The following is a 24,687-nucleotide window of genomic DNA, read 5'->3' as shown; positions in this document are numbered from 1 at the left end:
TTGTGGAAATCAGTTTAAGTGGAAAACATAAGTAGGTGGGATTGCAGTTGTCCAGTTAGCTTTGCACAGTTTTAAAGGCCAGACTGGATGAGTGTAGTGGGAGATGTCCATTCTCATGGTAGGGGGTTAGAATAATACTATATTGTACAGTCCCTTCCAACACAAGCCATTAAATGAGTCTATGATTCTATGAGTTCTAAGCATGTTTAACAGAACAGGATAATACCTGTTGTCTTTTCTTCAGTGTGTTTAACAAAAACTTATATGTCACTTGTATCATATGTATGAGTGGTACCTGCTGGTTCAGAGTTAGATAAAAACTGTTATTCTTGATAAAAATGGATAAACCTGCACACAACACAAACTTGCTATGTGTTAATTTTCTCTAATCAGCAGTGCATTATTAATCCTCAAAAGCCTCCATTGAAAGTCTGGCTCTTTTTTATTATTAAAAAACAAATAAAAATGTGTGAGAAATCCAAAATAGTTCTGCCAAAAAGGGGACAGTTTCCTCTCCTGTCTGTCCCATATTATGTTCTTTGTTTTTTTCTGTGAATCACCAAAGATCCTTTGTGATGCATCTGTAGTTATTTATATATCCAGCACTCACCCATTAAACAAAAGATGATATGCAAACTGCTGCTCAATCTGATAGTTGTTACTACACCATAGCCAGAAGAGATTACTTGCAAGTTTATTTCAGTTATATGTAGGCCTGCAGTGAAACACAATATTCAGCTGTTTTGTGTGTGGACTGCAGTGGCAAACAATAGTATGACCTAAAAAAATGCTGGCTTTTGCATAAGTCTTTTGTTCAGGTATTGGATTTCAACCTGGCTGCTCCTAATATGTTTGTGATCAAGTGAATCCACTTACAGAATTGGTTAGGCTTCTATTCAGAATGCACAAAATATCCAGAAAGACTCATTAAACCATGATGGCAAACTTTCACAAGGAGAAGTCTGCCTGTCAGGCTGGGGCCAGTGACTGTGCTCTGTACTATAACATGCAGTTTTGTTTTTTTTCTTTGAGGAAACACTTCCCTCATTAATGAGAAAAAAATCCTGTATTTTTCCTTCAAATGCTTCTTTTGTGATGTCATGAGATGCATCTATGGAAGCAAACAATGAAATGCAACAAAACTGTGTCATTCTGTATTTTAGAAACTACCTTACAGAAGTAGGGACAGATCTTGTCCTTATTAAGTAAATCAGTTTGAAGACTGGGCTCTGTGGTGGGCTTCTCAATTCCCACAGCCAAGGTGACAGCTGCTGAAAATACTACTTCAGAGAACTCTCACAGAAGTTCTATAAAAACTCTTACATAACTCTAGTATTTCAAAATACTGCCAGAATATGAATGTTAAATGATAGGGATCATAACTGGCCTTGTGTGGTGATGTATGAGACAAGGTTCTCAACAGTCTCTGAATTTTGAACTGTAGAAGATCCTTACATTACATATTGGAACTATTGTGGCAGAGTGAGGAAAAAAAAAGTGCATTGTTCTGTCATGAAAATTTAATTGTAATAATCTAGCAGAATAATAGATATTCCAAAAATAACAATGAAAGACAACTTCAGCGTACTCATTCATTCAGGATTTCTTAAGATAAATCACTGATAGAGGATCTCCAATTCAGGTTTAAATGGTTGAAATTAATAGAAAGTGCCTCTCTCCTCTGAGGTGATGTAACCTTCCAACCAAAATGACACAATAGTATTTTATTTGTCAAATGTTCAAAAGGAAGGAAGAAGGCAATTACAGTATTAAGGCAAACATTAGGTTGTTTTTTATTTTTTCTCTAGGAGAATTCTAAGTGGTGCCAGATTTCAGGGCAGCTGTTAATCAGCTGTGCAGGGAACTCTGGGCCTTGCATGACAAGCCTGTGAGTCTGAGCAGATTCAGGATCTATAAGGAAGAAAAGTCTCCCACCTTTACACAGTCTCACACAGTCTCACAGTCTCGTGCGGGTTGGAAGGGACCTTAGAGATCATCAAGTCCAACCCCTGGGATTCGAGCCTCCTGTGTAGCAAAGCTGCACTTCTACCACTTGCGCCACAGGGGGATTTGAACCTGGGCCTCTAGTGTTGCAAAGCGGCATTCCTACCACTGTGCCAACGGGGCACACACCTTTAATGGAAACATATTACCATGTGTTAATTATGATAGAATCTTAGAATCATAGAATGGCTTGGGTTGGAAGGGAAGGCCTAATGTTTCCACCAGGAGTGCAGAGAAGGTACTATTTTCAGTCTCTATATTTGGGTGAATTTTATCATGAAATAATGCTTAAAATTTTATAGCTAGGTTATATATTCAGTGTTCAGACTCCACTAATAAGGAATGTGAGCTGGGTTTAGACTATCGTGAGACAGGTTAGTTTTACCCTACTGATGATGTGTCATTGCGCTAGTAATCCTGTAAGTTCATGACTACAGCTTATCTTCTGTTTTAGTGTTTACAAAGAGAGACAGTCTCTCAACATGCCTGTATCCCACTAGAGATGACGTATCTGATGCCCTCTGCTTCTTTATAGGAATGGGCATTAGAAATTACTCTCTGCCCAAAAGTAGACACAGATGGAATCAATTAATTACTGCTTGCCTGCTTTGACAGTGATCATTAGCACAACGTAGCTAAGCAATACTAATCTCATGAAACCATCTGGAACCACTGAGACAAACGATATCCCCTCTCCCAATGATTTTGAAAGTAATAGCAACTCCAGGATCAGCAGAAGAAGCAAGGAGCTGGCTAAAACCTAGGTGTGATCCTGGGTGGACATAGGAGAACCAGAAATATGTTGAAGATCACAAGATGGTGATCTGTGAAAGCTGTTTGTTTTAACTCCAGCTTTCACTTGTAGAAGATGTGATTTAGTATTACATTTTCTGATGAAAAGTTTCTTAGGATCCAAATTGGATTTCATATGGCAGAGACTGTAGCCATGATCCCATCTAAATCCTGGCATGCATGTCTCTCCAGATGAGAGGAATGCATGTCTATTCAAGTCTATTCAGAATCACAATCTTACTGCATTTATTTGAAGGGTTTTAGCTTATAGTAGACCAGTTTCAATTTTTTCTTTCCTCTCATGTGTTCTCAGCAAAGTAACTTACCTTTATGTTCACACCTCTGTGTCAGGAAAGCTTGAACTAAAGTGGCAACATGATAATTTAGTACATGTTTTAGCATCTTAGTTTTGATTTCTCCAGGTCCTGTATCACTGGTACGGAAATGCCTAGATTTAGGTCAGGTACTGCACAGTACCTACTCTACATCAGTAGATCTAGACTACAAAAACAAAAACTAATGAAGTTCTTCTTCACAGTAAGGCTTTTTTATCCCTTTCAAACACCATTTTAAAACATAAGGGGAGGTCTAGCAGCGCTATAGTATTTTTAAGGCATTTTTTCATGTACGGAGCTTAGAATTGGAGTAGTTTATGGCATCTACCTCAAAAGCATGCACAAGTGCATAAACATAACTTTGCAGCAGGAGTTTAGACCTCACACTCCTTCTGGATTTACATGTCTGCACCATGCATCTCAGGCCCTGATGCACAGACAACAAACTTGATGACCCTTTTTAAAACTGGGAAAAGCTAAAGGATTTGTTTTTACCTGAAAAGCTTAATACAAGAGATCTGGGAACTGCATTGTCATCTTAACAATGAACTTCTGCTTAAAAGGACTAACCTTTGTTACAGATCCTCGTTTCCTTAACTGCTTCTGCAATATTACTCTCTTTACAGGTAGAAACAGGAATTTTCTGTCTCTCAGAAGAGAAGGGGCAGAGGTAAGACCTGTTTTATTCCTTAGCTAGGAAATTGGATGAGTCTTTCCTAGCCAAAGATTTCTTGTTTAAGTCTACAGTGAACTGAGTGCTTTAAATGCACAGATAACATGAAGTATGTGTTGGAGTCTCTGCTGTCTCTGCTTTTAAAACTATTACTTCAAGTTTATAAAATTCTATATATTTATTCGAGAACCCTCTAAATCTCTTTGAAAAAAGATATTTAAGGCTGTTAAGAAGACTCTGAACTGCTTGCAAATCTACTGCAGCATTGGATTATCTCTTGTCTCTGTTAAACTGATTGGAAAGAACTATTTTTCCCCTAATGTCATGGACAGATCTGCAAAATTTGCTGAATAAATGAACCAGTAACCTCAACCTGTATGTTTACAGAAAAACAATATAAAAAGAAAAATTACTGTGTACATATGCAGAAACAGAGGAAAAGGACGATTTTTTGCCTGCTACCGTGTGTGAAATTTTTGAATAGCTAATATTCAAAGACCAAAAGGAAAAATGTTGCCTCATCAATGAAAGCAATTTAAATGCCAAATCCTAATCAGAAAAAATATTATGCCCTCCAGTCTGGATGGCTGACCTTCAGAGAAGCCATGGTGCAGTAAACAGACAGGAGAGCAGGGACTGGAGCAGGTTGGAGGAAACATGTTGTCATGTCTCTATGAATTCTTGTGATTGCCAGCCCCACAGGGCAGTGGGAGCCACACAGTTCCCTGGTGTTGGTAGAGTAATGCAGCAGCACAAGCTGCTCCAAAATGGGAGATGAATGATGTGCTGTCTCCAAGTCTGAATAATTTGGCCCAACATGCATTGGTTGATATCTGCCTGAAACTCCTTTTTACTTAAGTGTGAATCTTTCCGATTCTTAAACAATAATAGTAAATTAAATGGAGCCTCTGTCTAAGCTGCAGCATAGCACACAGTTGCCCAGTTTGTAAGGTTTCTGATACAGCAGTGCTGCCCCATGGGTGTGCACATATTTGGGTAGTAGCATAGGTGACAAAATGTTTTTTGCAAGCAGCTTGGATGGGGCCACCCCATTTGTGATATGAAAACAGTTAGCTCTGTGGCTATGTACCCTGCTGTACCATTTGACATCAAGCCAGATTACTGGCATAGCCATAGCTTTATGGGATTTGTATGCACTTAAAAATCTGATCTCCTTAGTTGCTGGCTTTGTCTGCATTGTCCTACCTCACTTTCTCTAGTGTTTCAAGCCACACTGGAGTTCTGTTTCTCAGTTGCTGGATCATAAAACATGTTTTAGAAACTTGAACTTCAATTCTGTTGATCTCTTTGTGAGAAGTTATGCTAAACATTGCAAGCAGTTCTGCATTCATTGCAGATAGGGTGATGCTTGCTGCTCCAAGGTTTGTTCAGGGAGAGTACAAAGAGCATGACATATCTGGGACATAACTACTTAGTCTTAAAGTCATAGAGAGCAAAGACTGAAGCTTTCATTCGATGCCCAGAAGCATCATAAATGAAAAGTTTATTCCTAAGCCAAAAAATGGGCTGGAAGTGTAAGAGCTAAAGCAAAGAGCATCTTCCATGTGTACCAAGAAGTCCCATGCTTGAGTCAGGACCTACCACAGGGAAAGACAAAGGCAGAGCTGTATGCCTATACCTTTATGTGTTGATAAGAAAGTGCCAGGGCCTATCATTTCTGTTAATTTGGAAGGGAAGTAAAACAAGTACTATTTCTAGAATCATTTACTACAGTAATGTAGGAAATCTGTTTTTTAAATGGACTCAGTATTGTGCAAGAGGAATTGTATGCTTTTATAAATCTGTTACAAATTGATTACTCTTAATTTTTTTTATTAAATTATTTAGGCTTTTATTCAAAATTGAAAGAAGGAAGCTAAAAAATCAGTTATATTAAAAAATTCAATTAAAATCAGCCAAGTGTGTAGTTCTGAAGATTCTCGCTCTTGTTCTGGAGAAGTGGAATTTTAGTTGTTCTAATTTAATGTCAAATCCAAGAACTATCTTAATCTACATAAATCTGTTCTCATTTATTGTCTATGAAAATAAACTTGCATCGATTCTTTGGTATGGGAGCAACAGATTAATATTTCATACTATATAGTTTATATATACTGTATTATATATGTATTATAATTTTGTACGGGAAGTTTACAGCGGAGCTACACCTGTTATGTAAAATAGATGCCTAGGAAAAAAAGACTCAAAATTTCTACAAGTCCAAATATCAGTACTAGTCTGCTGTCAGGCAGTGACTTAAACTTGGATTACCTCAAAAGGGTTAACAGAAATACTGTCAAAGAATTGAACACCAACAATTATTCAGGACAGAAATAAGATCTGCTCCACAGCATGCAAAATACTGTAAGTTTTCAGAAATACGCTTGTGCTTTTGACAAATGAAGTTTCAGATTTCCACCAGTTCAAAATTACTTGGATAAAAAGTCAGTTTTTTACCCTTGCCTCCCATTCCAGAGCTGTGATGGCACTGAATATTGAACATGTCTGTATCAGAAAATTAATGACAGTGATTATGAAAAACATTATTGGTCATCTGGCATGTAATTAATCAATTATTTGGTTTTGTTCTACTTGAGATTGCAAATGCAAACTCTTGAAAATGGGTTTTAGGATTATAAGCTCAGGTTTTTTCCTAATACCTTTATTACTCTTTGAACTCTGACTTGTAACGCTAGAACCTGGGAAAAGGGGGGTTTGAACCATGGGCGCACACAGCAACAGCTTTATAGTGGAATTTGAATAGAGGTAAGATATATGACATATGTACAACAACAGCAAAACAAACTTGACGTTTATGAGCCCAACTTCATAAATAATTCTGAAGATTATTTGTTAATTATTGTCTGCTGATAGCAGCTGAAATAAAATGAGGCAAGACCAAGGGTACAAAAGGAAGATCTGTTCACAAAGTTGAATTCCCAGAGCAAATAGGGAGATCTGTTTTTCAGGTGGAAAGTTGCTGTACAATTTTCTAACTTACAGAGATGCTGTTGCACAGTGTCTAAAATTCATAGGTCACATTCTGCACTTGGTTGCTGGGACAAGAAGTACAATCAGAGCAAGCAGTTTAGCAAGGCTGCATCACAGACTCTGCAGGACTGATAGCAGCTGGCCCAAATTAGAGAAACATACACCAAGCTCTGCAGAAACCAATACAGAGCTCCCTCCTGCAGAACAGAAGAAGTCCAAAGAGCTGACAGTCATCTTTACTGTGGTGGTGTGAACCGTATTCCTTTGCAGGACCATTACCAGTAGTGCTATGCCTGGTTTGTGCTCACAGGACATTTCATTTCAAATTAAGCCGCACAGATTTTAATGTTCAACTTCAACTGTGTTTGTAGAATGTAAACATTAATACATTCATTAATGGAAATCATAGTATAGTGCAAACACAATTAGTTTAAAGCCAGTTTATATTTAATGACATAGCAGTTATCAAAGCTCAATTACTCTAATTAGAATTTTGTTCAGTTAACGCAAAGGAAGTATTTGCTTAGCACACTATTGGATAAGTCCCAAAGACAAACGGTGATGTAAGTTGTGTTTTGTAACTGAGTTTCTTATTTGTACTTCCTCAGAAAAGAAATGAGATGCTATTTATCTGCCTTTAATAAAGTACCTCAATAATTTTTGCACAGTAGTAGCAAAACAACTCCATTATAGCTGTTTGTGAAATTAACTGACTCATGGCTATCTCTTGAACTTGGTGATGTGCTTCTTTCATCCCTCTTCAGTCTCTGAGATGTTCCTTACTTAATTGGCTTACAGTTTATTCCCAAATTTGAAATCACAGACTTGTAGTGCCAGAGTTTCTGTTGAAGCCTTAGTATGCATTTTTGTAGTAATTTATTCAGTGTTAGATTCTTTTTTATATCGAATGCAAGAAGGGCACCATTTATTGTAATAAAATTTATGATCATCCTTGCCATGGTCCTTGATGGAGTTAGGGAGCAAATCTCTGTAAAAGCCACTTCTAAACATATGAAAGACAAGAAAGTGATTGTGAGCAGACAGCTGGAATTTAAAATGGACAAGCAATGCCTGACCAGACTTGCTGCTCTCTTGGATGAGGATACTGTGCTGTACAAAAGATATATACAGTGGATGTTGTATACCTTGATTTTTAGAACAGCCTTCGTCCCAGTCTGCCATAGTCTCCTCATCACCAAATTAGTAAGCAGATAAGGTGGATGAACAATTGCCTGAATTGCCCATAGTATGAAGCACACTTGCTGCAAGTTTCTGACCAACACTAGCCTGAAGAGAATGGTCATTGTGCTGGAGGACATGGCTGCTACTCAGGACACCTTGGGCAGGCTGAGAGAATGGGCTCAGCAGAACTTCATGAAGAAGAGAAAAAAAAAAAAGCAGAACTTCACTCACAAGAGAAAGTGAGTGTTCTTACATTCACAAAGGGCTCCCATGTATCAGTGCAAGCAGTAAGCATGCTGATATGCAGAAAAGTGGTTAAATACTCCAGCAGGTTTCCCAGCAAGGTTACAGAATTCACTGAGGTATCCAAGACTTAGTTGGACGTGGCCCTGCACAACTTCATCTATTTAGACCTAGTTCAAGCACAGGGTTGGAATGGATTTCCTCTAACTTCCCTTACATCCTAGATTTTGATTCTCTTATTGTTTAACACTGTGCATGCATGAATACTTTGAAGAACACAACACTTTTAAAAGCTGCATTAACTCAGATAATTATTATGCACAAATATAATGCAGGATAGTTACTGCATTGTCATTTTATGATTTTTCTATGAATTAGAAAATTCTTCCCACTCTAAAAAGGACTGTTCCATTGACTTCAGCTCCAGAGTAGAATTTCTCTTTCTCACTGAAATATGGATCAGTGTGTTTCTGTGCCCCTTCTAGGAGAAAGAATGACATGCAAACATTATTTGTTTATATAGCTGTATCTCAGGTCCAGCCTAGGACAGTTGTGGTTTTTTACCTCATAAATGTATAACAGTGTTAATTACAGTTGGCAGACAGAAGTCCTGTGGAATGTTTCTGGCAACCAGGGTTACAGATTCATGGGAATATGCTGGCCACACACCTACCTTCTCAGAAATGTCATATTTAGCTGCAGCAGCACAGCCACTCAGAGCACTGGGACAGGATGTGACACTGTGCCCACAGCTCACATATTCAAGGAAGAAGTAATAAAAGACTTTAAATTACTGAACCATGAGAAAGGGAGCTGACTAATAGGATTACAAGCTAAACATTACTGGAACCTAGGAAAACAGTTATAAAACTTTACGAATTGAAGTCAAGCCTTCTGACTTTGTCCTCTAAGTCATTAAGTCATCTGTCTGTCTTATGTGGCACCTTCCGTACAAAACTGTTAAACTGTTACATGATGGTTAAAGATCTCGATCTGTTCAACTAGCTGATGTGCCTGGATTGCAGTGCTGTATATTTTATCAGTAGTATTTTATGAAACAAGGACAGTCCGCAGAAAAGAGAGTTGGAGATGGATTGTCTTTAGTACAAGAGCATCATCTCAGATAATAAAGCACTGAATTCATAGTCCATGCAAATTGTTCTAGGAAGAGTTCTGGCTAATCAAAAGGGAGTACAGAAGAATAGTGGCAGCAATTAGCTATCTATAATGTCTTTTACCTTTTTTTCTTCTTCTTGTCTCAGCAGTCTCTAGTACTCTACCATGGTGACACTGTCCTAGCACACCCCAGAAAGCATGCTTTCTTCAGTCCTACATTGGGACAATTTTCTCATGGCTTACTCTGAGTGTTTAAGAGCATTTCAGTGTCAGGCTGGTCCTGACAAATTATAATGTAATTTTCAAGTGCCCTATCCTTACTCCACTCTACAGTTTGAAAATTCTCATACAAAATGGCATGTTGTGATCATGGGTGAGTAACTTATCTGAAATCTAATTAAAGCCATATTTGAATCCTAAGTGGGATTTACATGTATGTATGAATACACATATTATAGTACAACATTTAATGATTTAATTTTTTATAGAGCTAATGCAAATAGTATCAAGTAAGCACATATATATAGAAAGCATCAAATATTCAACTTTTCAAGACAAGGAGGTTTTGATTTTGAAGGATAATGATAATTGACCTCATTTCAAGGTCACTGAGTATATCCCTATTTCCAATCTTATTGTCATTGTTGGTGGCAAAAGATCTGAATTGCAGGCAGGTTTCCAGAAAGGCATTCAGCAGGTTTATTATCCTGTTTTTGTCATAGTGCTTCATCTTGTGGCCTGACAATGTGCAGAACAAAGGAGGAGGCCTTCAGCTCTCTAGGTCTTGAATTAGTCTGGGTCCTGGCCTAAGTTATGAATGGCCTCTTGGGCTTTCTCTAATCCCTCAGATGATTCTATTTAACATTCTGCTGTAAATCTTTTCAATTAACTGAAGTCTATATCCTTGTGAAATTTGCTATTAGAACAGCTGCGCAGAAAGAAGGTACTCTCTCACTGGTGTGTTCCATGGCGACAGTGGTGATGCTGTGAATGATGGTATAACGTAAGTTCAGAAGTTACAGACATCTATTAAAAGGAGCCATTTGTTTTTATTTAGATAGAATTATCATGAAAAAGCTGGATATATGCTTTGTGCAGTGCAGTCATTGCAACTGCTCTGTTCCTTTGAGGGTTGCCTGCCTGTTGAAAGAAAAAAAAACAAGGGAGAGGGCAGGGAGACAAAAAAAAAAGATGCACACCTTTAAAGGACTGAGTTTGTATCTTTCAAAAGGAAGCAAGGTAAAAAGTTCTTATCACTCCACAGCAAGGAGAACATCTGCTTATTTTCACTGTACTCTGTGAAAACTTCTAATAGCAAAGCATCACCCTGGAGAATTGATCCCTCAGCCCCTGGCAGGGCTTGCATTACCATTGCTGGCAGTCTGCTGGCCATAAATGAAAAATGATTGTGAAAGAAACACCACTTTGTTTCTCATTCTTTCTTTTATGCTTTTTTGAATGATACCTCACTTCTGTTGACAGTTAGTTTGATGAGGGTTTTCAGTTAGAAAACATGAGGTTGGTTTGGATTTTATAACCCTGTCTCTCCCATACCTCCCTTCACAGTCTCCTTGGAGACTCAGAAACACCTCATCACAGAAGACAATTTATGCACATACCAAGAATTATTTGTATGGAAAGATTTCTAAGACAATATCAGAAAATTGAGAAAAAAAGTGAGCACAAGCCTCGTATTTCTCTTGTTTGTTCCTCATATTGTTGAGGAAATAAACTATTTTGTTCAAGGCATAGAATTAAAACAGTTATTTAAAATCCCTGCAAGGGCAAGCAGGCATATTATTTTGTTTGGCTATAACTGAAATAGTGATCATATTACTAAAGCAGTGAAGGATTAAATTTTTATTACTTGTTTTAAGCTGACAAAACAGAAAATATGAATATTAAATGAACTAATCTTATTAAAACCTTTTATTGCTCTTCCAGGGTGAATTACTTGCCTGATCTATTATGTCTGTATACATATGTGAAGAACACAGGATTAGCGTACAATTGTGTTCTGTTGGTGTGTTGAAATCTATGAATGTATTTCCTTTGTGTAATTCTGAGCAATTGGGAAATCAACAAGAAAGAAAATCAGAGGTCATTAAAGGAATTATAAGTCCTTAAGAAAATAGCCATTAATTTAAGGGTGCTCACTTCCCGGCTCAGATCTGATTAGCAGGTATTATTTCCCTCATAGTCTATTGTCAGAAGGACACAAAATGGTTGAAAACAACCCTTAGTCTACAGAAAATATGAGTTGCCTGCAGCTGCAAGTGGAGGAATGCCAGAAGACAGCTTGCTCATAGGCCTATGTTGTAGCCATCTGCCCCAGGGTTTTCCAGCCCCATTTTCTTAACTTTAGAAGTCAAGGGAAAGTCATCCAATTTAAACTACAGGATTTTTTTCTGTCATGTTATTTTAAAGTCCTAACATCTCTTCTGTGTCAAAAGACAGCCATGAAGCAGCTATGCTGTTGTAATGGGTAGAAAGGAAGAGGTTGAGACTTTTCAGTCATGAGGCAGGAAGTTAAATGGGTAAGGACTGAAATGAGCATGCTGAGCTGGTAATATTGCTGAAGATGGCTGGTGACACCACAGCCCCACAGAACAGGAAGACACATCTCACCTGAACTACAGGCTCTCTGGAATGTACCTGAAGCTTGTGGGTCACTAAGCTCTTAAGAAAAATGAGTGTGCTACACAGCTTGTGCCTCATTTTCTCTGGGGAAAAGGAGGCTGAGGGGAGACCTTATCACCCTCTTCCAGTACCTGAAAGCTTCTTACAGTGAGAGTGGGGCAGGTCTCTTCTCACTAGTGACAAGTGACAGGACGAAGGGTCAGGTCCCTATCCCGATGCAGCTGGAAGTGGGAAAAAGCAACAGGAGTGCAGGATTTTCTAGAAAACAGTTTGCACCACACACTAAATTTTCATGACAGAACAGTGCAAGCAAGGTGATTTTGAAGCCTTGTGACCCACAGTGAAGGCAGGGTGAGGAAGCAGCAATAGGGCCTGGCAGGTCAAGGCAGTGAGGTCGACACCAATACAGGAATGATCCCCGAGCTACTGATCCCCCCCGAGCCATCACTGTATGACACCCTCTTCTTACATAAGAAAATAATTTGCACAGCTAATGATTCTGTCATGCCGTTAATAGAAGAGCAATAACAAACCTGTGGGTGTGCTACAGATGGATGGCATACTGCCCCCTCATCATCCTCTATGCCACAAAAAGCTTAGTTCTGCTTAGCTTTGCAGGAAGAGCTGCAGAAGCATCAGTGGTTCACAGTATGGGCAGGATGACTTTCTTAAACACAACATAAACATGGCCTTACACCATAAGTTTTGCATTCTAGCTTAACTGCTCTCCTAATTTTACCTACTTCATACTGCATAGTTTGTTAGTATAGGCATCACTGGCACCTACTGGATGGGGCACTTGCACCCATATGAATCAGCAGAAGTTCTTATATGAAATCACAAAATCACAGAATTGTAGGGGTTGGAAGGGACCTCTAGAGATCATAGAGTCCAACCCCCCATGTGATATGTTAAAAGGATGAGCACTTGGCAGATATGTAAAAGTTTTGGGAGGAGACATTCCTCTTGTGGCTTATGTTAACTATTGCCATACATGCTGTGGAATGGGATGCTGAAATACTTTAAGTTATATTGCCTTACAAAGTAAATTTATATAAACATTCTGCAGAAATGTTGGTAATCAGTGGAGTTCTTTAGAGTTACGGTGAACTAGAGAATCTTGTAGCTAATCTCAGATTTGTGTATCTGCAGTTCATTTGACTAGAGATTTTGTAGCTGGGGGTTTTCTATAAGCAGCAGCAAACCTCTTAATCATTAGGGAAATATCTGTGCCTCCTCACTTTTATAATTGCTGTGATATTTAATACTGAAAACACTGCCATGACCACTGTAGGTAGAAGTGACAGATTGAGTAATGTTACTGATGTAGTTAACCACAGCCATAAACTTGTTCAGAAGTATACAGTACATGATCTACTTATTTGATATTCTTGTATATGTAATTATCTTGTTATTTTAATTTCATGTCAAAAATTACTGTTTTGGAATTATTTTTAAAACCAGTGATTGTTCATTAAATGCAATTACTCACTTATTTTAACACAAACAGTAATACATTCAATTTTAAGCATGTTTAGACCAGAGTTTTTTGTTTTATTTGTGTTTGCAAGGCCAAGATTGTTGTGCAAATGGTACAATTTTGAGAGTTGAGATCTTCACTGTGTAATTCTGTCTGAAACAGCTGGAATAGCTGCTGTTGTGCATGCTGCTGAGTTCTTCACTCTCTAATGCTGTTGTGATTAAAGGTGTTAGAATTGTGGCCAGTTGGCTTTAGTGTATCACCAAAACCAGGATATAAATTTCTGATACTTTAAGAAATAGAAAATGATGAATATTGTTTCCGTAAACTTCACCTTCAGAGCAGAAAGCTAAAAGGATCGTGCACCATATGCTACCTCGAACAGCACTTATACTTTCCACTTCCAGTGCATGATGTACAGTGAAACTACTGTGCAGACATTTGGCACACATAGGTTTACTCCCAATTCATGTTAGGAAATAAAGTAATAACAGTTAACACATTTAAGCTCTATCAGCCACAAGGGAAACATCCTTCTTTGAAGATCCCTTCCTTCTGAGAGTTTTCTAGAAAGTTCTTGCCTTTGAGATAGAATAAGCTATTCCTTTTAAGACTATTGGCTTGTGATTGACTCCTGTCACTGGTCCTCCTAAAACTGATCAGAGGCAGTTTCTTACCTCTTTGCCTGATACAGGTTACCTGATAAAAGGTAATGCAAGTTACTTCACACTGCATAGCTGATGTGTAATTTTAGACACATTCCCCAAAGCTGGCATAGAATCATAGAATGGACTGGGTTGAAAAGGACCACAATGCTCATCCAGTTAAACACCCTGCTGTGTGCAAGGCCACCAACCACCAGACCAGGCTGCCCAGAGCCACATCCAGCCTGGCCTTGAATGCCTCCAGGGATGGGGAATCCACAACCTCCTTGGGCAACCTGTTCCAGTGCATCACCACCCTCTGAGTGAAAAACTTCCTCCTAATGTCTAACTTAAACCTCTCTTGTCTCAGTTTGAAATCATTCCCCCTTGGCCTATCACCGACCACCCTCACAAACAGCCATTCCTGCTCCTGTTTATATGTTCCCTTCAAGTACTGGAAGGCCACAGTGAGGTCTCCCTGCAGCCTTCTCTTCTCCAAGCTAAACAAGCCCAGTTCCCTCAATCTTTGCTCATAGGAGAGATGCTCCAGCCCTCTGATCATCTTAGTGGCCTCCTCTGGACCCGCTCCAAGAGCTCCACATCCTTCCTGTGCTGGGGGATCCAGGCAAATGGGGCCTCACAAGAGCCAATTAGAGGGGGACAATCACCTCCCACTCCCTGCTGGCCACCCCTTTTTAAGGCAGCCCAGCACACAGTTGGCCATCCAGCCTGCAGGTGCACACTGCTGGCTTGCGTCCTGCTTCTTGTCCACCAGGACCCCCAAGTCCTTCTCCACAGGGCTGTTCTCAAGGAGATCTTCCCCCAGTCTGTATAAATACCTGGGCAACACCTTGCCCTCGGCCTTGTTGAACCTCACTGGGTTCATGTGGGTCCACTTCTTCAGCCTGTCCAGGTCTTTCTGGATGGCTTCTCTTCCCTCCAGTGTATCAGCTGCACCGCTCAGCTTGGTGTTGTCTGCAAACATGGTCAGGGTGAGTATATGGTCTGCATTTCCTGAAGATTCTCACCTGGAAAACGTTTGTTTTGTCTTTTGTATTCATAAATTAACTTGCTACAGAAGACAGTTCAAAAAAGTAGGTGCGCAGTTTTGTTTCTCTCTTAAATTAGTACTAGGACTAGCACTTTGAATAATATACATTAATGCCATCATTTAACATAACAAAGAAAATGCGTAACTATGACAAAACAAAGTTGTATGTTTATCTGCAAATGTATTAAAAAGCCCAAGATTTCAGACCACTGACATGTCTGAGTCAGTTCATACTGATGCTGGCAACACAACCATCTCTCCTGTCCACAGTCTGCACTGCAGCCCTGCAGGTGTAAAAGGAATCTTCAGGAGCTATAGCGATAACTTTAGGAAGTGAACTTTGCCTGAGAAGGTTGGTGAAAATATCAAGGTGTAGAAGGGGGAGATTACTGCAGAAGCATAGGACTGACCAGGGACAAATGTTCAGAAGTCACCACTGCATGTCTTCTTCGCACCTCCCTTCCAAAAGCCCTTCACAACATCATGTGAATTATGGCAGTGATAATTTTAATTTAGGTATGTTATTCCTCTTTCGTTAGGAAGCTGGAAATTATCTGACTTAAGACAGCTACCTTGACTACTGTAAGAGATTATTCTTTTATACCATTGCCTCAAAGGTTGCTGAAGGACGCAGATGAACAAGACCAAGCAAATCCTGATCAAGGGTCAAAGAGAAATCCTTAGTCTGAGAGACACAGACGAACAAGGCCTGGGGCAAGGAGAGAGAGAAGCTGCAGCTTTCTTTTTAAGACTGCCGGGAAGCAGTCTTTTGTGTGGGCTTACATCAAGGAAGATGGCCATCTCAGGGGGTGCTGCACATGACTCTTAGCCAAGTACCCAAGGATGTTACATAGGCAAGAAAAAAGGAGGATAAAAAGAGGGATCAGCAACCATGAAGTGAAATTTATGACAACGGATTCCTCACAACCTGAGACCTGCATGCTGAAGAAGAGAAAGATTTCTGACATGAGAAGCCTCATGACCTGCCTCTCCCTGTTGGACCTGCTCTGCGCTCTACCTGCTTGCTACTTAAGGCTGGCCACTCTGCTGCTGCTCTCCCCAAAATGTGTCTGCCATCAGATCCCTCACTACAGAAGTCCTGCTTGCTGACAGACTCTCCTGAGCCTGCCACCTGCTGCCTCCTCCCAGATTTACCCTGCGGCTTCTTCCCGCTATCCGCTTGCTGCCCAAGGCCAGCGCCACTGCTGCTGTTCTCTCCATGCACTTTTTCCTCAGACCATCAAAATGTCATGCAACAGGACTGCTGCTGGATCTTGGTATTGACAGTACCCACTTTCTGCAATTCTTGCCTCTTTCTGTCTTTTCTATCTCCTGCCTTCCTTTCCCCATCACCCTAAATCATCAGTCCCCCCCTTTCCCATCTTCCTGATTAAGATTTGTAATAAACTGGTCAGAGCAACATTTGAACCATTATTTCTTAATCTCACACTGGGTATACATGTACCAAAAAACCTCCTCTCCCTCCTATAAATTGGAGCAAGACAACTGCTTGGACTTCAACAGATTCCATGATCAAGAAGAAAGCCATGAAGGAAATGAGATTCAGTAAGTCACTGTGCTGCAAGGAGATATCAGTTGCCTGTAAGTGATGTGCAGATTATGTTTGTAATACATTGTCTGTCTCCAGCTTGATCAAAAGCTGCTAATTTTAATAATCTGTTTTCCTTGACCTGAGTGAATTTGGGATTGGGCCCTTTGAGAACAGATAAAAGGTAAAAGTATTGCGGTGCCAAAACTAAACACCTAAGCTCACTTACTTCCTCATTCCTGTACAATTTCTTAAATGTAACCCTACTCTGTGCAAGCTCTTTGATTATGTAGATGCACAGTAACTTATCATTTGCGTCTCGTGAAACTTTCATAACAATGGCAACTACAGTTAAACCATGCCACTTGGTTTCACCATACTCCCCCCAGTATCTTTGCCATCAACATTTCTCAGAGTGGCAGTTCTCCTGAGTTTTCCAGAATTTATAGGTCAGAGGTAAAACAGCATGTTCTCTGTAAATGTTAATGAGATTATAAACTGCTGAGTATTATAATGATGAATTTGATCATCTTTCTCTACTGACTATACGCAGTTTTGGCACTGCAATATTTTTTACCTTTTATCTGTTATCAAAGGGCCAAATCCCAAGTTCACTGAAGTCAAGGAAAACAGATATATTAAGATTGGCAGCTTTCAATCAAGCTGGAGATGAACCTCAACCATGAACAAGTCATCAGTTTCTTACATTTTGTCAATCTACACTATGACGGGGAAATTGCACAAAGTATGGCAGCATACTGGATCACCGTAATGGAAAGAGATTACCTTCAACCTGCTCAGTTCATACCCTGAAGGGGTGGATTGTTTTGGAAATGCTTAAGTCATGCCTTGGCCAGTAATGAAGCACCCAGTGGGATGGCAGTGCCAGCCCAGGGGAGCTCAGGTGCATGCACCAGACGTGTTCAGTCAGGATCCACCCCTTCCCAGCCCTGGAAGTGGAGGCAAGCGGATCTCTGGAGATCCCTGTATGCCTGAGGCCTTCCAAAGTTAAGTAGTTTTTCTTCCTTTGTTTCTGTGTCCACAGCTGCTGTATTTGTTCTCATTTGCTGCAGCCCAGGATTGTGCTACTTTTCTATTACTGTTGTACTTTCTATCATATTAAAGTTAATGGTAATAAAAACTGCACTGTACCAAACTACCAAGTATTCACTACTTGTTTGTGCTATGCTATGTACATGTGATATTTGCTATAGATAAACTACCAGTATTTGGGAATCATTTAGTTTTAAAAGATTAACTAGAACTGTATGTCTTCCAGTCTATGATTTATAAATTAGGGTAACTACTGAAAACTTGAAAGCATTAATTTGCTCTCGAGAAACATGCTATTAATCTGTTTGTATCAGTTTGTGAATGCTGTTGAAAGAAAATCAAGGAATTATCAGAGTCAATCTTAGAATGTTTCAGGAAAAGCATTGGTGTTAGTCACAGGGATATTCAAGGAGTTAACTGATAGACAAGTATATGCACACAAATTCTACAGAATGACAAATAAAATAACTTTGAAAGTGTAGTCTTGTCTGCTGTAATTCAGCCTTTGGCTTCACTGCTGAACTTCAGGTGTTTAGCTAGCAGAGGGGAGAATCAGTGTTTCCTACTGTAGACTTCTGTCTCATAAGAAACAGATGAAGCTCAGTTTAATACACCTGGGTCATTGAACATGGAGCCAGGAAAACACTCTCCCTCCTGCACAATCATAGTGTCTGTGAGTTTCCTCATATCATTACTTATGCTATTAGCTTGAGGAAATAACTTTAATTGTATTCACATGAAAGCAAAATCTTCAGCATACACTGTTTTCATGAGTATTTTCCCTTTTCCAACTAGTACTTAGGGATTAACAGAACTCTCAGGATTATCAGCATATTTTACAGTTCTAGTTTGTATTAATGGCTGATACCAAAGCAAGTAACGATAAATGAAACAAGCATTCATCATCCAAGAAAAAACAGAAACACAATACCCAGTATAGAAGGATCAGTCAGAAGTTTGGCTTTGCAGCCTATGTGCTGGTGATAGAAACTGCTGGTAAAGTTACAGGACTTGTATTATAGATCCTAGATTTATCTGTGAAACTCATTTATTCATGACTGTGAAGCCAGTTCACAAAGATGCAGCTGCCCTCTGTGCTGCATTTAAGAGCTTAGAGGCAGTGGCAGGTGGAAGCTAACCAATATGAGCACGTTGCTGGTGGATCACTGCTTTGCCTATTTGCTTTTCCCTTCTCCCACAGTGAGGGAATGTCAGTATGCCACTGATACTGTTTTAGTCCTAAATATGTTGTAACAGGGAGAGAGTCGAGGACACAGCAGCTCCCATTGCACCTGGCAGCCCTCTTCACCCTATCCCAAATTTCACTCTGTAGAGTAATGATTCTACCCAAAATTCAGTCTAACATTCTACTGTTTAAAAGACCTTTATTTTCATTCCTTAGGACCAAATGTGTTCATAAATTAAACATTTGCTAATGAACACTCTCATCTCTGTTTTTAGCAAGCCTGTCTGCTTAAGACAGCGGGTTACTGACACCATTAAGAACACTGGCAGGCTCATTTCTTTCTAGAATACTTAATGCTCAAAGGATTTAGTGAATTGCATGTGATTTAATACAGTAGCCTAGATAGTCATTTTACTTTTTTCTCTAAACATTTCAGTACTCTTATTTGAAGTGTGATGCATCCTAGAAACTTGTACTTCTCCCACTCTCCTCCAGAAAGAAAATCCAAATTGGTACTGATTCCTAATGTTTTCAAAGTGTTATTTTGTGGTTTTGTTTGTATGTTTGTTTTTTAATAATTGGGAATTGGAGGGAAGTGGGAAGCATTTCCCAGTCAGCAGTTCCCAGCCTGACAGACTGCAAAGTTGTTTGTGACCTCCAGAAATCCTGAAGGTTTTGGTTAGCATTTCCTGCTCCCAAGCGCTCTGTTGTTGCTGTTTCAAATTACATTTCAGTGTACACAGAGTAGGTAATAATATTAGCACAAGTGATATAATAGACTGTTAAAAGCATCCGTGGGTTATTAGATGAGAATATCTTGATTATGTAAACAATGATAGTGTTTATTGTATTATGTTTCTGAAATTGTTGTAGTGTTACACTGATACAAATTATACTATCGCATCTCAAGCATATTTATTTAAAACACAGTGGATGCAATTCAAAGACTGTCAAAGACAATGAAAGACAATACCTGACTTCCAGTGCTTCTGCATCAAGATCAGTATGCTACTGCAAATTACATGTTATCTGCAGTAATTTCTAAGGTAAGAAGATACAAATTTCATGACCTTTCTGTACCTGTAGCTCTAATCTATTCGATAATTACAAAATACTGTAAATTACAGGCAAAAGATCACACTGCTGCTGCTGAAACACATCTGCCTGTTTCAGAATATACAATAAGAAGTTAGTTCAGGGAATTTTATGAGAGTAGCTGAGTGTAATATTAGAAAATGTATCTCTCAGGAGGCACCTTTTTTTAGTAGATTTATATAGATATATAAACAAATGGACAAGATCTTTCCCAACTGATGCTCAGAAGGGATAGGAAAATGAGGGTTGCTTAAGAGGGTGAGGAAAAATGCACTGAGTTGCTCTCCAGTTATCCTTTAGATTCCATGTCATTGGAGCACTGAGAATATTATGTACTGTATGCTACATATTAAGTGACCTTTGGAGGAATCTGTATAGTAATGTATGTGGCTATGAATACTGTGGTATCATATATGTATTTGTCATGGTTTTATCGGCATCGGTATTCCACATCATAACATCATTAAGGGCCTAAACTCAATAAATTGAATGGGGACTGAAGAGAAACATCATATTTGATTACAGAATATGTAAAAACAGTCATTGTTAAAGGATGTAAGAAAACACAACTATGTGTTTTTTAAAAAATGTGGTATTCTCACCAGGTAGCAGAACTTCAAGATTTAAAAAATGCACAACAATTTTTCTGGCTATTGTGGGTGCTGAAAGGGAAACAAATGCATGCTGTCTTTCCCATATTGTCTTTATGGATCCCTACCTTTTTAACAGCAAGATACTTTTCCCATGCATTTTTAAGTCTTTTCACCATTTTATTTTATTTCTTATTTAATGGTGACCTTTAAATAACTTTGCGTGTTCATTTGTTGTTTTTTCCTTGAAGTTACAGAGCGTGACATAAATTTACTAATTAGTGATCACTTCCAAAAACTAACATAGTATTTGGTATTTCATTTCATCTCTTCTGGAAGAATTTTTCTAGAATACTTGCCTTGTCACTAATTGTGGTATGTCCTCATTACTACTGTCAGGCACATTTAAAGCAGAATCCCAAACATGAAAGCAAGAAAAGCTTTGCTGGGAGAGAATCAGATCAAGTGAAAGAGACTGAGCTGGAACAATGATATCAACCCTGAGATACAGGGTGGGGAGAAAGATTTTGCCTGGCCTGTGTTTTAGTCACACCTGAGTAAAGCATTAATTGTTATTACCATTGTAAAATGAGATGATTTTCAGGCTCATTTTTGCTTTACTCTTTCTGATATTACTTATCTGTGGCTTAAAACGAAAAGTGAAATATGGTTATTGTCCAAACATTTACAAATTGTTATAAGTGTTACTGTGAGAAATGGTTGGTCCAAGATAGAATTCCCCAAGGAGTGAAAGGCTGTGCTGATGGCTTGCTCTCTGCTCTGAAGGTTTTGTGAGCTATGTAGGTCTTACAAATTGCCTAGTTCTGTAACTTTGAGTCCTTTTCCCCCCAAAAAATCATTTGTTAAGCATTTTCAGTTGAACTCACTCTATGTGCTTTCTGACATCTTTCTTGTAAAACGCATCTCTTCATTGTCAGCTGCAAGGCTGCACCATCTTTTATAAGGATGAGGTGTCAGGAACTGTTTCAAAGCAAGTGAAAGTGTGTGCCCGTTTTAATCCTGTATGCTAAGAAAGAATACAGTGCTGTCTTAAAGGAAAGCTGGTGAGAATAACAGTTAGGAGCTGCAACTGCTATCAAATCCACAAGACAGAAAGCAGTCTGCATACCACCTGCAATTTTCTCATGCAGGTCATATATAGTGGAGTCTGTGGCTGTAAGTAACTGTGAAAATATTTTAAAGGGATTCTTCAGATGATGAGTATTAATAATGACATAGTGGCTGCCAGAATTCAGGTACATCTGATTCTGGAGTATGACATGCATATGTTCTAGTTTTAATTTACTTGGGTGAAAAATAAGACAATTATTTCTCTTCTGTTAATTCCTTCAAAATTGTTAAGATCTATCAGTAATTGTATAAGAAAAATGTTTTCAAAGTTACTAGCTCATGCTCACCAATTTCCAGGGTGCATTGGTCTCAAACTCTGTGTGGTCTACAGGTCTGTGATGAAAGTAAATGTTTTAAATACAGAGATAAAGACAGAAAAATATGCACTTAAGAATTCTCTGTAATCATGCTAGTCAGCCTTACGTTGATGAACACTTGTCATTTTTCCATGCTTGAAACCATGTAGTATCTTCTTTCCCAAGAGCATTGCCAGCCATAAAGAATGGTTAATACTGCTTTTAAACTGCGTTAACTATTGTCTGGGTTTTCCACATGGAAGCTTCTAGCATACTCAGCATTAAGTAAGGTCAAAAGAAAAATAATTGGCAATGAATAAATCTGCCAAGTTTTGAGCCTGCAGTTTAAGGTAAGATAGATCTGATCCTTCAGTATATCTGCAGTCCCTTCAGACGTTCTTATACAATTAACGAGGAGCCTACAAAGCATGCATCATCGTGATTGATAGAAAGCTGATCAATGAGGAATGGGCTGTGTCACAGATCCTTCTATACTTCTTTTCTTGTTTTTCTGGCATTCCCAACTTCTGATGACTAGATCTCTCTATTTGACTATTATAGGCTCTAAGAGCACCATCTGAATACTTAGTTGGTTTATGAAGCCAAATTTCATGCTGACAGTGCCCTGTGGAATATCATTGCTCTCAGTAGATAACTCTGAGTTTATTGTTCTTAAAAGAGAACACAGCTAATGATTTTTTTATTTTGTTTTTTTTGTCCATCTGTCTGTTACTCCCTGTAGTAACTTTTAACCCATTTGACCCAACTCTGTAGTTGTTCTTTTCCTCTGTTTGCTGATTGATCAGCATATAAGAACAGATAATTCTGTAGAAAGCCAGAGCATATAACTCTTTGCTAAGGTAAAATTAAGAAACACAAGGGGAACCTGTGGTACTCCTTATCAGTTATTAAGATGAAGACGTGCTAGTGTGCAGAGTCTTGTCTATTGTAGACCACATGGGAGGTGTTTCTGGTTTGTTTTTTTTTAATTGGGTGTTTGTTTGTTTTCTAAAAAATGTTTGTGCAATTCTGGTCATTATAAAATCTGAATGAAAAAATAATTCTGTGCATGGAGCAGATGGTTGATCACCACATTCCAGCATAGCACTAACTGTATGTCTCCGATTACAGGGTTCATCTTCACCTATGTCTCTATATTTGTAGAAATGGAGATAAGGTGTCACGTAGGAAGTAAGGTATAGCTTCCAAATATTTCTAGCTAGATTTTCTTAAGTAAATGTCAATGGCTTTAAAATGCCACACTATGACAGTGCAAGATCATCATGTTATAAAGCATGTCATTTATGTGTGCTGGAAAAGAGGCCTGCAGCATTGTTTTTTCCTATTATAAATTGCTTACCCTGAGAGGAAATACGACTAATCTATTTGCACAGTTATTTATACCTCCCTATAAGATGTGTAGAATCACAACTGGAAAGATAATTGGTATTATGCAACTCCTAGGTGGGTGCGCTAAATTAATATAATGAACAAGTCAGGGGAAGAGCCTCCTAATAATAAAAGTTATATTTTGTATACATCTTCTATAACGTATCTGCTAAAAATGTGAACAACTGCAGAGAAGCACAATTTTAATTTTAATATTCAAGATCCCAAAGTTTCTGGTAATTGTTACTATTTTGGTAGAAACACTATCTACGCTTGGCCCCTGGCTCCTGCCATCACAGTCATAGCTTGGGGTGGACTCAGAAGTAAAATTTTACTTCTGTGCTTTTATGTGCAAACTTGCAAATTCAATTCCTGAACAGATACTAGAGAGTAAGGAGATCTCTGTTCTGCAGAGATTTTGCTCATAACAGTTCTTAAAGAAATCTTTATTTTAATTAAACATCTATGAATAAGGCTTCTGCAAGTGTTTTATCCTACAGAGTGTATGCTGACTTCTTTTCCTGATTTTTCTATGGGTCTTTTCCATATAACAATGAATAATTAAGATTTATTTTTGAGAAAAATTATTCCTTTCCACAGACCCCTTTTCCTAAGAGCTTTGATATCCAGCAAGGAGAAAAAGCAAGAACAAAAAAGTAATTTTTAAAGGGATGGGAAAGAAGTAATGAATTATAAATGCAAATGACGTTGCTTAAAAATCCTTATAAGAGTTTATTTAACTAAGTAAAGTATTTAATGGCAATTCAGCTACAGAGCTATGACTATAAACTTGAAACTGTTTTAATTGATTTGGGGTAAGGTTTGGCCTTGAAAAGAGATGAGTTATGATAAATATGTATGGATGTAGTTATCTGATGAGGTAGAGCAGAGCTCTAGAAGCAGTGCCATTCCTGACCCTCAGCCCTGCCCCCAGCAGGAGCTGCTTTGCATCTAACACAGTGTTTGTCCCTTTATGACGTTCAGGGGTACGAAAGAAAGAGCCAGGTACACAAATTATGAGTGTCTTCCCCACTTTAGCTCCTGGTCAGCGCTGAAACTCATGATGTTTCCTATGCAAGCTCTTGTTAAAATTACTGTCAGTAACCCTCATTCCTTTTAAAGGGAGAATGTTCAAGAACTCATCTCCATTTGTGCAGGATCAGAGAAGCACATTGTTTTACACAGACCAAACCTTGCTGGCCACTGAGTCTGCTCTTGGTCAGTCGTCGTTCCCAAACATGGACTTC

At 38.7% G+C, this 24,687-nt stretch overlaps 1 protein-coding gene and 1 long non-coding RNA gene across 12 annotated transcripts in view; one reads left to right on the top strand and one right to left on the bottom strand.

Annotated features, from left to right (window-relative positions):
- Positions 1-16,863, top strand: part of LOC107320522 (uncharacterized) — a 40,618-nt gene extending 23,755 nt beyond the window's left edge. The window contains exons 4-5 of the long non-coding RNA XR_001558299.3: positions 3,758-3,801; positions 15,769-16,863. This is a non-coding gene — a long non-coding RNA (uncharacterized LOC107320522). The remainder of the gene's footprint in view (positions 1-3,757; positions 3,802-15,768) is intronic.
- Positions 1-24,687, bottom strand: part of SHISA9 (shisa family member 9) — a 169,875-nt gene that overhangs the window by 127,280 nt on the left and 17,908 nt on the right. The window contains exon 3 of one of the 11 annotated variants that reach the window (XM_085513760.1): positions 10,775-15,128. The exons of 8 other annotated variants lie outside the window; for them this stretch is intronic. In XM_085513760.1, coding sequence (XP_085369886.1) covers positions 15,088-15,128 — 41 coding nt within the window. In that variant the 3' untranslated portion in view covers positions 10,775-15,087. Of the gene's footprint in view, positions 1-10,774; positions 15,129-24,687 lie in introns of those variants that run through there. 2 more of the 11 variants (XM_085513756.1, XM_085513755.1) reach the window with 2 other exon arrangements.

Source organism: Coturnix japonica, chromosome 13, assembly GCF_054131305.1.
Source record: "Coturnix japonica strain WE chromosome 13, WE-NBRP24, whole genome shotgun sequence".
Lineage (NCBI taxonomy): Eukaryota > Metazoa > Chordata > Aves > Galliformes > Phasianidae > Coturnix > Coturnix japonica.
This window is presented reverse-complemented; position numbering and strand designations above follow the sequence as displayed.